General features: G+C 36.4%; 1 protein-coding gene across 1 annotated transcript in view; it reads right to left on the bottom strand.

Annotated features, from left to right (window-relative positions):
* The window catches only part of MYO9A (myosin IXA), a 92758-nt gene that overhangs the window by 48510 nt on the left and 29339 nt on the right, over positions 1-14909 (bottom strand). The window contains exons 4-11 of the mRNA XM_070953906.1: positions 14102-14164; positions 12778-12877; positions 11207-11263; positions 8294-8391; positions 7811-7937; positions 6175-6264; positions 2677-2793; positions 181-315 (exon numbers count right to left, since the gene is read on the bottom strand). Of these exons, the coding sequence (XP_070810007.1) occupies positions 181-315; positions 2677-2793; positions 6175-6264; positions 7811-7937; positions 8294-8391; positions 11207-11263; positions 12778-12877; positions 14102-14164 (787 nt within the window). The remainder of the gene's footprint in view (positions 1-180; positions 316-2676; positions 2794-6174; positions 6265-7810; positions 7938-8293; positions 8392-11206; positions 11264-12777; positions 12878-14101; positions 14165-14909) is intronic.

The following is a 14909-nucleotide window of genomic DNA, read 5'->3' as shown; positions in this document are numbered from 1 at the left end:
CCTAGGTCTGATCCTAACCGAGAAGAAGAGCTATTGAAAAAGGAAAAAGCACTAGGAACGTTGAGACCAAATGACTGTATCGTCTTGAGGTTCAAGTTGTTACAGTAAAAGGAAGGGGAATATAGTTAAGTTACATTACGGGAACAATCATAAAAAAGTAATAGTTTTTTCCAGGCTTACTTGCTCCAGTTTAAAGATATGTTGGTTAAAATAGTGCTGTAAACGTTCATTTGCAAAATTAATGCAAAATTGTTCAAAGCTATTACTTTCATAATCTTCAAAACCAAAAATATCAAGTACTCCAATGGACAAAGTCTGCAAGACAAAAAGAAAGAAAGAAAGAGAGAGAGAGAGAGAGAGAGAGAGAGAGAGAGAGAGAGAGAGAGAGAGAGAGAGAGAGAGAGAAGATATACTGCATTTAATACTTGAACTTCCTGGGTCATCTAACAATAAGGTTGCTATGGCATTTGCAACCTTTAAGTCAGTGCCTCCATTAGTTGGAAAAGGTCAAAAACTCCAACCCAAACCTTCTATCGATCACACAGTAGCCCTATGCCATTCTTTGAACCTCACCACTGTAGACAATGCACTTTAACTGATCTTAAAAGAAAGTGCAGTTCTGACTAAAATATATCACTAATTACCAGACCTCTCCCTCTCCCCATACTATTTCTGGCATTATGCCTTTTAACTTACTTCTCAAGAGAAACTGCAATTACCAGGAAGCATACTTTACTAGATAGATGGTTAATAGCTAATAGATGGAGGCCTTACTAATCACAGGAGCTATTTTCACCCAGAGTAAAATTTAAATAAAATGATCAATGCCACAGACATTTTCCAAGAGAAGCTAATTTAGGACTTGTACTGAGAACAAAAACCATACACGACTATGATGATCAAAAGCTTTTAACTTTTGTTATTTAATTCTCAAATAAACACATTTCCAGGTTTTAAGGCTGAGCTCTTTGCTATTTCTATATAATTTAAGGAAAAAGTGTTTTGGAATGAAACAAAATTCTTTCGATTTATTTTCTGAGTAATTAATTAGCATGGAGAGCTGCTGCCTATAAAGTTGCCAAGAGTCAGGCACAATTAATTGGTTAAAACAACAACAAATTAATTTAGAATGTTTTTGCACATGTCCATGTATTCGGCTGTAGAAAGAGATAAGCTTTTTAAAAAGTGGACTTGTCTGACTTATAAAGGTGCAAGCATATACACTGGCACAAAAGAATATATATGAATTAGACAACATTAAAAGGTTATAGTTCTTATAATCTGCATGTAAGCTTTTAATGTAAAAAAAATGTAGATATAGTAGAGTAAAAAAAATATACTGGTAATTTTGTGCCACAGATTTTATTAAAGTTTTTAAAAAGAGAAAAGCAACTGGGTGGGAGGAGGGAAAAAAACTAAATGTTTTGCTACGCAATAAAAGCTTCTATAATAAGAAAATTAAACCAGCACATGCTATATAGAATTTACTCCGCAAAGCAGCAGGGTTTCTGTGGCATGTAAGTTCATCAGCATTATATATGCAAGTTTTATATTAAGTCTGAACAATGATCTGTCCTAAACTTGAGCTGAACATTATAGTTATCTGCTCAGGGAGCATTAAGTGCATAACCCCAACTGGATTGATATAGGCAGAAAAACTCCACATTAAACATTGAACGGTGAAAGAACATTGTGAGCTTACGGTCTTACGACATTTGAGAATAATTACTGTAATCTTTCAAATAAAACTGGAGAAAATGGAGGAATTAATCCTATGCAATAATTCAAATTGAGTACACTGCAGAATACACTGCAATAATTCAAACCATGCTCAGCAAACAGTAATCACTGAGGCACAAAGTAATCTACATTATTTAGCCCAGGAAGAGACTGGGCTGGATTGGTGGCTTTGTATCAGAAGAGGCTTCTGTATGTAAGGCAGTATTTTCCTTCCCTCAAGGACATCAACGCATCTAATGCTGTAAAAGTTGTGTGTATATACAAAAACCAGTGTGTGAAATTCTTCTAGAATATATAGTATATTATCAGACAGTTGCCCCAAGTGGACAGTGAGGAGAGATCTCATCCAGCTTTCTATCGCATGGGGTATTCATGAAAACAATGCCTAATAAGGATCCTCTATGGCAGAGTTGGGGAACGATGACCCTTTTATAACTTGTGGACTTCAACTCTCAGAATTCTTGAGCCAGCATGGGCTGGCTCAGGAATTCTGGGAGTTGAAATCCACAAGTCATAAATGGGCCATCGCTCCCCACCACTGTTCTATAGAGACATTTTGCTTCCTGTATCAACAGTTAGCCCTATTTCTGTGAGATTTTGCCCTGGAGTGGATGGCAATTCAATTGTTAAGAGTAATTTTTAACTTGTAAGCTGCTTCATTTTAAGAAGAAGAAGCAACTTACATATTATAAACAATTTGCAATTTAGTTTCTGGTTTACTTGCAACATTAACTTTTGGCCGTCAAGTCATTTAACCTCTCCAAAAGGTAAGTGGGCTTACGTGTGATTGTTTCTGTTTTATATTTTAAGGGAAAATGCTCATAGGGACCTTTGGTTCTCTAAAAATGCTGCTTCTCTGAGATAGTATAATCTACCAGCCTCAAACCTAAGTCAGCTGAGTCAATGATAGATAGAACCTTCTTGAAAAAGACATACCTTGGTGCTTTCTTCTAAGTCCTTGGTGTTCAAAAGTGCATGGTTAATTCTAAAAACGATCCAATCAAACAGCGCGCTGTACAATGATTTGGCCATGGAATTCCGTACTGTTATAGCCTAAGAAATCAAAAGAAATCATTGGCAGTCAAGCCAAATACTAATTATAAGCACTTAAGACTTATATACCGCTTCACAGCCCTCTCTAAGCGGTTTAGAAAGTCAGCCTATTGCCCCCAACAATCTGGCTCCTCATTTTACTGACCTCGGAAGGATGGAAGGCTGAGTCAACCTTGAGCCTGGTGAGATTTGAACTGCCAAACTGCTGGCAGCTGGTGATCTGCAGAAGTAGCCTGCAGTACTGCACTCTAACCACTGCGCCACCGCAGCTCTTAATTTTTCTTCTCCAAAATTTTCAACAGCCTCCCTGTTCTATGACTAGGCATGTATATTGCTGCAAGCTCATACAGTTTCACTTTATGCTTGAATGATATTTCAACACAACACAGTATCTCTGAAGTGGAACCAACATATTCAGGTGGGAAAAAGATAGAAGGTAGGTGGATATTATTATAAAAAAATGAGTTTTGATGTTACAGAAGAAAAGGTGAAATCTGTGCCTTCTCTTTCCTCATTGTTTCCTGTTTTCTGGCTCAAGTATCTCTCATTTTAACAATAGCAGATTTCAGAACTGAGTTCGCATTGTGATTACAGACAATATAAATGTTGCCTCTGATGGATGCTGCCTAAACTGTGATAGAGAATACAACCTTCAATCTATCTGAAACAAAGTGATTCCAAGCAGCTAAAAATACACTACAATGTGATCAATTCAAGGTTTTTGCACCAATAGAGAAATCTTTTTAAATGTCCTACATTAGTGTTGGCGAACCTTTTCAGCACCAAGTGCTGAAAGGGGAGCACGCGTGCATGCCAGAAAGTAGAAGAGCAGCCGCCAGATGCACATGTGCGTGCTGGGAAGATGATCTTTGCATGCATACCAGAAACCGGAAGACCAGGTGGCCAGTGCGCGTGTGCATGCTGGAAACCTGAAGATCATGTTCCTGGCATGTGCATGAGTGCTGAACGGCTGCTCTTCCTGTTTCCGGTGCTCCCATGTGCATGAAGACCAGCTGGCTGGCACGCTGGAACCCAGAAGAACAACGGGTGACAAGTTGTGTGCCTGAAGAGATGGCTCTGCATGCCACTTCCGGCATGTGTGCCATAGGTTTGCCATCACAGTCCTACATGAAGGCCCAGTTCCTCTGAGTGTGCACTCTAACAATCACTGTGCTCAACGAAGGAAGCTACGGAATGGCGGCCAAAGTAGCTTCTTGAACAGCAATGAGCTAAACAAATCACACAGAAAGTCTTTACGACTACACATACTGTAAAAATCCACACCTAGAATTGCCTTCATTTCTCTGCATCTGCTTTGCTATAAACATCCTTCCACTTTAAAAAAAAAAAAAAAGCCGAATGTGTCAAAAATCACTTAGTAGCTATCTTAGCTATTGCCTGCATTTCCTTTTGAGGAGCCAGTCTCACGTTTTGAATTCCTGAAGCTAGAACAACCTGTTCTCCATCAATCATACTTAAACCCACACAACTATATTGACAGGCAAGGAAATAAAAACAGGAACAGAACCTTTGCAAATCTAGAGAATAATTTTCTATAACTTGGCTCTGCCGGTTATTGGAATGTGGTGCTTTCTATCCATTTTATTTTCTTGTAGCTGCCAGAAATGTCATGTTTTCCTGTAGCTTGCAGAAAATATGTAGGCAACTAAAACCGACCTTAACTTAACAGAGTGGTTTAGCTGTATTGTTGAATGAACACTTAAAAATATAAACTTTTTTTTTCAAAAAAGGAATAGATGGCTGCCATATTATCTTCTCTTCCCTCGTTTCTTCTTCTCAGACACTTCTTCTGTTTCCTACACTGATTCATTTCTTACATGTGCTGCTAATGTATGTGGCCAAGTCCACTACATGCAGAAACCACTGCAGAGTGACTCATACAAGAATCGTGACCATTTTTCAACCTCAAATATGCCTTAATACAGTTCTGTATATTAATATAGCTATTTGCAAAACCATTTGCTTCTGTGCAGACAGGAACATCTTTTAATCTTAGAAGACGAGTCTGTATAGTATTTTATACTTTTTCTGATTCGATTCTCCCGCTCGGGTTTTATTTCAAGGAGAGCATTGTATCATAGCGCCTTTTGTAACAACCAGATCTTCATTCCAGAAGTCCATCTTTGGTCAAGAACAGCCCATCTATGCAACTGTTCATGAAGTCCCATCTGCTAGGAAAAGTACATATTCTTATTTAGCACATTCACTGGTTTGATAAATTCCAGAATGACTGCATGTTGTAGAACACTAAGTCACCTGAACGAATGTTAAAACATACAGTGCGGCCACAGGTAGAATGCACCTCCCTAAATGTTTTTGAAAAGCAAAATCTTTCACTTCTGGGCCTATTGGCTGGGGCTGGGAGGAGATGCATACCATTCATCCCTGAGCTAGGAAACAGAAAAGGCAGGACATATTTTGTAAATTCTAAAGCAATGACTTATGTCATCACAAAGGCAGTTTAGGGGGACTATTCCCTATTGTACCAACCAATCAATATCAAAAAAATGTCTTCCTGGAAGCTTGCCTGGAACATCTCAGGATAAGAGCTGTTAACCGGTGTAGATCTGGATGCATGACTTATCCAATAAAGAGTTAAAATTCGTACACAAAATATGAACTAACTAAAAGACCTGCAATATTGTTAGGTTCTCTGATAGTGTTATTTATTTACTAAAATGTCTATGCCACTCAATTTCCATAAGCTCTGAGCAATTTACAAAAACTCAGCATAAGCATCGTGCACCAAGAACAAGGAATCCACGACCTACCAGATGTTGCTGAGCTACAATTCCAGCAATATCAAGCAGAACATGTGTTTCAGAACCATGAAAAAAGACACAAGCAGGAGGCAGCGATTAAAGCAGGGAAAATAAAGCATTGCTTTGTTGTTTGCTTCTCGTTCAACCGTTAACTCCATCCGGTTCAATCAAAGGTTTATTTGCCTATTTTTACTACATCTTTCAGCTCACAAAAATTAAATGCCGTTTGTATTACAGTATCAAATTATGTGGCAGAATGTCACATGATGATTTAATTAACATGACTGTACTGTTTTATTTCTGATGATGAGATGTTATTAAAAGAGGTTGACTTTATGCGATGACTGACATGACTCATCAATATACTAGAGGAAAATTAGCACGTTGAACTAAGGCATGTTCAATTGAAGGCCAATCTTGAACACTGCAAAATGAAATACAGATTAATCACATGATTTAAATATTCAGATTTAATGAGGTCGAGGGCTTGGCTATCTAATGGGCCGTTTATCAATCTTTTCCTGCAAGAATATTCAGGCATTTCTAAAAAAAATGATCTCATGTAATTTTCCACATTTCGGATGACTGCTACACGTACCTCTGCCAGTTTGTATGGTAATACAAGCTTTTCTCCTACAGTCACTGTTTTTCTTGTAATCAGCGCTTCAAGCAACATTTCTTCTTTCACCTAAAAGAAAGTCATGATTTTAGACTCATCGTAGGGTTCAAGCTTTGAAAATAAACCAAGTAACCTTTCTTTAAGGAATTTGAGGCACATTTTCACTACCACAGATCCACAGAAGGCCTTTACAAAAAATAATGTGTTCTATAGTTATTCATGAATGCTACTCTGTGTGTTAAAAGGAGCTTTTTTTTAAATCAATGATGCTAAGGACCTTCATGAATTTTAAAATGACACATCATCTTACGTGAGACTAGAGGAAGAAGCAGTATGGTGTGCTTTCCACACGCTCTCACATAAAACCATGTCTAACAATATCCTCTTCTTGGGAGGGACTGATGGCGGCAGAGAGCTAACTGATGGACAGCAGAAAAAATGGTAGTGCCACAAATAAAGCAACAGCAGTTCTAGAGATAACACCAGGGCTACAATGGAGGGGTCAGTAATGCTAAGTGGCACCCATCAGACCCACCAGAGCAACTTTGCTCCTCAAAAGGCAAAGACACAAAGTTTCGGGTTGGTGGGACACCCCAAAACAGAAAAGGCAGCCGTCTCTTGCTATGAAACTACTGGCATGTAGAAAAAATACACTTAAGATCTGTGGCAGAAAATATTGAGCAGACTGTATATTTGGAGAGGTTAAACTCCCTTGTAAGTTATGATTCACTGAAAGGATTTCATTCCAGTTGGACAGAGATTCACATTCCTCTAACACAGTATCTGTAAAAAAGGCAGCATTTATTAAACATTGCTTTCCTACAACACTCTCTGGCTAGTAAAATAAAATGCAAAATACCATCTCAAGGAATCCTTGGCCTGCCTCTCATTATTGCAGTTTTGTTCCAGTTTCAAGATGGCTCAGATTAGAAGATTTTGTGAACCACTGACCTTGAGTTCGTTTTCAAAAAGGCAACTATGAACACACGGTACTTTAAATGATTGCATATTTTACAGCAAAGAGATTTTTAGCTAGCTCAAACCACGAATATCTTAATAAGCCATCTGTAGTAAAGGACTCTAGTGATAAAGAAGAATGCTATAAAGTAAGTTCAAGATCAACCAATTAACTGGCTTCCGATACCAGATGATGGGGAAAGATTTCTATCTTTCAACAAGCACTTTAAACATTGAAATAGATGGCCATCACATGAGATATATTTTGCAAACTTCTGTTTATTCAAAGTTGTTTCAATAATATCAGTGAAAAGTCCTACTAAGTAAACGTGGATAAATTGGAGGTATTATTTTATGGAGGACCATTTAACCTCACTTATTTTACTCCAGAAACTATCGTGTTTCCCCAAAAATAAGACCCTGTCTTATATTTTTTTGAACCCTGAAATAAGCGCTTGGCCTTATTGCCATGCGCTCAAAAGCCCAATTGAGCTTATTATCAAGGGATATCTTATTTTGGGGGAAACAGGGTAATACACTAACAATACTGAATCCAATTAATTTTCACATTTATCTTTATATATTATGTGGAAATAGAAGAATATATAGAAAGGGGGGGGGGGTGGAAGGCTTATTATGTCCAAATGTGGTATCTTACCTCAAGTAACTCTGAGACAATAGGCAAGACTTCTGGATTACAGATATCTATGGAATCATCTCGGTAGGTTTTCTTCTTGTAACAGATGTTACCCAAGTGTAGTATTGCTGACAGAAGGGAAAATATTCTAAGAGTGCAAAACAGGAACAATAAATGAAAGAAACTAAATTAAATTAAGTTCACCAGTGTTATTACATATTAATGAAGTTGGTGTTTTTGTATCTTCAACTTAAGCCATGTTGTGGTATATGTATGTTTCCCTAAATCACATATAAATCAATTCTCATAAATTGGATAAATACATATGTAAGACAGATTTTCCTGCTTTTCCCTAATTTGTTATATGGGAATAATTAGAAAATGCCATCCATGATTAATAGGGTAAAAATGGTTCATATTTTTACTAACAGACACAATGTCTGTCTGGCACAATAACTGTTAAAAGGTCAATTCACAATCACCTTCTAAAGAGAAATAACTTACTGCCTGCGGGTCTTGGGAAGAAAGCCCACCATCTCCATAGCTAGCTGCAAACGTTCAAAATCATGCTTCAAGTCTTCACCTTCAACAGAGAAGCAATCCTATCGAGTCCAATACAAGGAATAATTATTAGGGGGGGGTGTGGATGGGGACAGGCATCCAAAAGTTATACAAATATTAACAATACAATATAAAGTTCAATCCGTACAACACTGGATGGTGAACAGATTTGGAATCGGAATAATCGTCAAACTGTACTGGAGTCCATTCTCCATACCACGCTTCACTATGTCATGTAACATGAGAGACAAATTTAGTTATAAATAAGTAGTGGAGGAATTGCCAGCTGAATGAAGGATTCCTAAGATAACTTTTAAGAAAAACACATGCTGGGACATGACCACTTCTGAAAGGAGGAGTAGGTCTAAAAGAAGCAACATTCTGGCGTCTTCCTAGGTGCCTTCCATCTTTGTAAGAATTACTGTGTTCCGTTTGTTTACATGGAACAGTAAACACAGTTCATACATAGGCTCTGCAGTTAAAAAACAAGCAACTGTAGTGCTCTGCAGTTAAAAACCAAGGGAGAAGACAAACTCTAGATATTCTTTGCCATTCAACTGCATTGTGAATGATGCAAGATTCCCACCCCCCCATGGGACTTATCAATCACTGCAATGCTTCAACCTATAGAGTTACAGGCTGCATACTTTACAGTATTTTTACTCATTCGAGAGTGGACATTATATTACATAACCTCCAATTCAACAGAGTGGGCTTGAACACTAACAGTTATTTGAAGAATCTGTAAAATGTTTTTTAAAACAAAGCTGAACTATTTCAGAGGTCCATGCAACACTCAACCTCCACCCTAGCACTGCATTCCGTTTTCAAAAATGAAATAACATGTAAGTATCAGGGAGAATGTCTATTTCTATTATTTATACCTTTCTACTCAAGATTAATAGATATGAAGCTAACTGGGGCATGAGGTAAGACAGCTTCATTCTATTCTCTGATGTTTCTCACAACAGCATTTTTAAACTCTGCATGTTTAATTCATGTGGTGATGTTGCTGTATGAACACTGGGACAGATTTTTTTTGGTTCGGTGCAGTTTGGTAAGACTATTGCAGAAGACTGCAAAAGACTGAGCTTTTATTTAGAAAGAGAGTCTGAGCATAGGAGACCCTATTTTATCTGGCAAGGATGTAAATCAAATTGATACTTGAAGAGAAGAGGAACAAAGGGGTCACCAAGAGCAAAAAGAAACCATGAAGAAAATACAAAGCAAAGTTGGCAGTTAAGTCCTAGATCAATAGAGAAAAGAGAAAAGATGAGCACTACAGTCTAGAATACAAGACTGTAGTTCTTGTATTAAAATAACTTTGTATTTTAATAGAAAAACTCAAAATAGGTCAAGGATAAGGAGAGCATTTTTACCACTGTGCTGATTAATACTTTAAGGGTAGCCATTTTAATTTCCAGGAACCCCAAGTTTGACGGACCAGAAAAAAGCTTCAACAATATAGGACAGACCTATTCTGATAGCCCTCTGCTTAACTGAGCAATATTCACTATCAGGCAGGCTAGCAGAAAAAATGATTTCACATCTATAGTTTCACGCAATAAATCCAACTCAGTTCTACAGAGTTGAGCTAATTGAAATCTTTGCCCTCAACCATTTGCTTCTGCTGATTTAAAAACAAGTATTTTACTGAGTCATCTAGTACTTGTAGTTTAAAAACAATAAAATGGAAATGGAAAAAAAAATATTCTCAATAAAAATGAAATAAAACATTATTTCATTACATCTTATTTGTAAACAAGTTAGAATTGTTGACATGCAATTAGAACAATCATGCTTTTGGAAATAAAATGGGAATTATAAAAATATTAAAAGATCAGAGCAGTTAATTCAAATGGAATTAAAATGATTATTCTCCAGTTACTTAAATAATTTTTTCCTTTCACTTTACAAACTACACTTTGGTTACAACTTGGAGAGGCCTCTAGGAGTTCTTTCCAAGGCTGTTATTACTATTGTTTTTTTAAAAAAAATATTGAGTTATAATTCTATGTTGACCATCCACAGTCACTATCATGAGATGAACAGTCATACAAATTGATTTAATGCATACATAAAATCAAATATAGTCCTGGACCTAAAGTTAAATCAATTTTACTGAACAAAGGAACTCTATTCTACTGATGTATCTATAGCTGCATGCACCTAGTAATTAGGGTTTTCTAAGCCACAATTAACTGAGGATAGTGCCAAAGTGATCTGGTTTACTCATAAGGATTGGACATAATGGATGGATTTACACATCCTGCTAAAACAAGAACAAAACAAAACAAAACTTGGGTGAACCAGGTCCCTGAAATCAGATAGGATTCAAGAAGTAGCATGGATTTTAAAATCAATGCATTTCTCTCTAAAGCAGGGCTGCCAAACTCATGGCCTGCAGGCTGGATGTGTCATGCGCTGGGCATGCCCGGTTTAGCAAAGGGGGAAAAAAGTCACGATACGTCACGTGACGGTGCAAGTTTGACACTCCTGCTGTAGAGAATATATTATATCAAATATTATCCTGCAAAAATTATTCTGGGCAAAGTGTATTTGTCTGTATTTTGAAAAAAACAGAAGCAAGAGAAAATGTTATAATCAATTCTATTGGCACCATCCTACGGCACGATACCTTCCCATTTTTAAAAAGATAACTACAGAAAAATGACCCTGAAAACTACTTAAGAGAAAACTATTTAACAGTTGAGGCCATCAACTGTTAATAAAAAGCAACTGATTCTGCATTTGCTTTGCATCTTGGAGCAAAGCCGAAAGGCAAGGAAAGGCCTGTCACCAGTAACCCAGGATGGATGGATGGATGGATGGATGGATGGATGGACTCGTACTGACCGGCTCAGAGTCATAGTAACAGTCATCCCAGCTGTGTTTAGGGGGTTTCTTTGTCATCTGAAAGCAAGGCAGATTGGGTAAGTAGCATTCCAAATCCCACACAACAATCTCTTTCTACTTGTCTTCTGTGTCTGTAAGCATTAAATGTCAGGCAAATTTCCCACTGCAGAAATGCGTCACTATGTTCCTCTGTGTTACTGTACTGTTCACCTTGCTTTGAGAAAGTGTACTCCACACGATTTTATCATATGTTACTGAAAAGCCTTTTCATTTTATAATTAAACTGGAGGATATTGTAGAATGTGTTGGCATTTCTGCATCACTTAAGAATGTTCCATCTTATATATTTTGTTCATTGCCCAAACAATTACATAAAGCAGATCAACTATCTTCCAACCTTTTTAATGTAGTGCTGGTGAAAAGGCAGACAAGTCTCTGCTTGGGGTGATGTACAAATACTGCAAAATAAGTAACTGAATAATGTACTCCAAGACCAAGCAGAGCCCTCTATGCACTCTACAAAATTACCAGCACTTTTCTGATTAATTTCCAATATTAAAACAATTTGCAATTTTTAATGATTTTACAATCTGAATTAAAATTAAGATTCCCATCTTGTTAAAAAGTAGTTTTATAAGCTTTTCAATAAAAGTTCTCAAATATTTCTTATTGTGACCAAACAGAAGTCATTTGGGTAAAACTGAAACCTAAAATTACAATTCATTTTGTAAAACTAATGATATCAAGGTTGCCAGATTCTCTGGCTATCCATCCCAGGAAGCTTGTAAAATAGGAAATCAAAAAAAAAACTTAAAAGTTCTACTTTTTAAAATTTCAAATATACCTGTATCACTCCTTCAGTGATAATTCAGTCACTATTAAGCTATCTAGGGCTCTATTTATGATTTCCACACTCGTTTTCCTACTGAAGCAATGAATAACAAATGCAGAGAGGAATCATTACTAGTGATCTCACATTATCTTATACTGAAAAACCTGCTGTGTTTTGTACCATTTGACTAGTGGAAGGAAAGTAATTTAGGATTCAATCTTAAAAGTATTTAATTATGTTACGTAATTCTAATGGGATAGCATTTTACCACCTTAACTGTTCTTCCATCTCAGTTTTATTGCATTCAAAACCCCTGGGTACTCAAGGAAACAAATTATATAAATGTTGTGAAATGTTAGTATAAGATGCAGTATCCCCATAATTTCAATTATTTACAGGCAGTTGGGATTAATAGACATTTGTAAATATATTAAAATATCATGCTACCAAACAAAAGGATTAGGAAAACATGCAAGTTGTTTAAGATGTGCAAACATGTGAAAATAAAATAATAAACATCTATTAGCTGTTAATATTAAAGTTGCTTGGAAAATTATATAGTCTTTTGAAAACCTATGATTCAATATCTTTTATTTCATAATAGTTCTCTATTGTAATGATCAGTTGCTGATCATTTCTGAGCAGATGACATGAACAATAATTTTAAAATACCATTGCGAGAATAGCCCATTGCTCTAAAGTAACACACATGTACACAAAGCTGCTTCCATATTCCCACCTGATTAAGGTAGTGATACTCATCAGGCTGTTTAAGGTGAAAAGCAGATTTCTCTTCTTCGCTTGCTCCTGCCAGCAGGTAATAAAATACATGGTAGTTCCTGATAACAAGTAAAAATGTATTACGGTAAAAAATGAGTAACAACAGATAGACAACAGTGGGAAATATACACATTACTGTCATATCAGGAAGGAACTGGAAAAAAGGTGATTAATCAACAGCATGGGGTACTTTGTATTACTGGAACTCATGGCTGCAAGTATAAAACCTACATCTAGTACTACCTTGTCCTTGCTTTTTCTAAATCCAAAATTATATGATTATATATACAGGTAGTCCTCCATTTACAATTCATTTAGTGACTGCTTGAAGTTACAATGACACTGAAAAAATTAATTTGTCACTTAATAACTGCAGTGATTCATTTAACAATCGTGGCAAGAAAGGTTGTAAAATCGGTCAAAATTCACTTAACAAATGTTTCACTTAGCAACAGAAATTTTGGGCTCAATTGTGGTCGTAAGTCGAGGACTTCCTGTATAACAAAAACAGAGCAGTAACAATAAACTACCAAAATAGGAAAAAGTGCTCCAAGATTATTTCCTAAACAATGTATACACAGATGTGTATCTTACTTATTTCTGACTTGTTAAGTTTTGTACAATTATTCATAAATCTGATCTCTTTTTGGGGAGGCTGGTGTGCCATTTTTCAGTTTTCAATACCGTGGAAGATATGTGCTGAAAATAATAATAAAGAAAAACCCCACAACCTTCCATCTTATACAAATTGCTGGAGGGAGCATGGGGAGGAAATAACCCACTGTTCTCTTTCCTGTCTCCGGGTAACAAGCAAGTACAATTTAAACTGGAGTGTTAATAAACTACTGCAGCACATATTTCCCTCTAACTTCCTTGCACATTGAAGGGTGTGCAATCTATTATGAAGAACAATGTAATTTCTGAGCAAGAAACACAACTGTTTATGTGAGCCATTGCTCTTAGCCTGCAATCCTTGCTTAGAAACTTCTGGAGTTCTAGGGGCCCAAGAATTTCATGGGACCCTTTATTACTGGCTACTAATTTCCAAGAAGAGAAAAACAGGATTGTAACAACAAGCCCTCAAAGCTGGGACATGAATTAGTCAGTAATAAGTACGTCATTCCATATTTTGGATGAAAACCATTGCTTCCAAAATGTGAAAAGCAGGCATGCACAGTTTATAACTGTGAAATAATTATACTCTGAAATTCTAATACTTGTTTTGATTTATCTTCCTTTATTTGTTCCAGTAGCTTATATGTGTTATTTCATTAGTTACTCACCTCTCATTATGTTCCTGATAGACTAGTCTGGACTTTTCTAGTAGATACTTTTCAACATAAGCTCTAGAAGAAAAAGGAATGGCAAAGCATTGTATGAGAAGAACACTGTATTGGAGGGGGGGAGCCCTAATTCATACAAGGGATGAAACAATCCTGTATACAAGAGTAGCTGAATCCATCTCCTTCACTTCCTTACTTGGTAGCATTTTCCATTTCCCAAAAGAAATGTAAGTACCCTAAAAACTGCAAAATTTGGGCTTCCTTTAAATTGTGCTGCAAAATATGGTGACCTGATGAGTCATGGTGATGTAGTCTGCTCATATTAGTATTACAGTATTGCATCCATCCTGGAGCTATTTAATTGTTTAACTTTTAGATTAGACTCTTATTTTTTTTTTTTTAATGAAGTTACACTTTCTAAATGGTTCCCATGCATTAGAAGGATGGGATATGATTTTTAATATAAATACTCAGAAGACATATGGGACAAAACTGAATTATATATATCTCTTTTACCCCAACTTGGCTGGACAACCTGTAGCACTATCCATTAAATGGATACCGTCAAATGTATTTAACAGATAAAAGAAAATGAAAAGCAATTTGCTAAGGTATTGTAAAAGCAGTAGGGTCATGAATGCCCAAAACATCCTTCAGTAACGGAGATAACATTTTTAACAGTTTTTAAAATTTATTTACATGTTGCAACATCATAGCAATATATATTAATATTCTGTATTAAAGAAAAGGTCAGATGGATATAATTTCCTCAGAGCCAAAATCAAGGTACTACTCCTATTCTTGGCAT

Source organism: Pituophis catenifer, unplaced genomic scaffold, assembly GCF_029215685.1.
Source record: "Pituophis catenifer annectens isolate HBS135680 unplaced genomic scaffold, rPitCat1.0.hap2 SCAF_14, whole genome shotgun sequence".
In the NCBI taxonomy this organism is placed as follows: Eukaryota; Metazoa; Chordata; class Lepidosauria; order Squamata; family Colubridae; genus Pituophis; species Pituophis catenifer.
The sequence above is the reverse complement of the archived record's forward strand: the minus strand, read 5'-3'. Positions and strand labels throughout refer to the sequence as shown.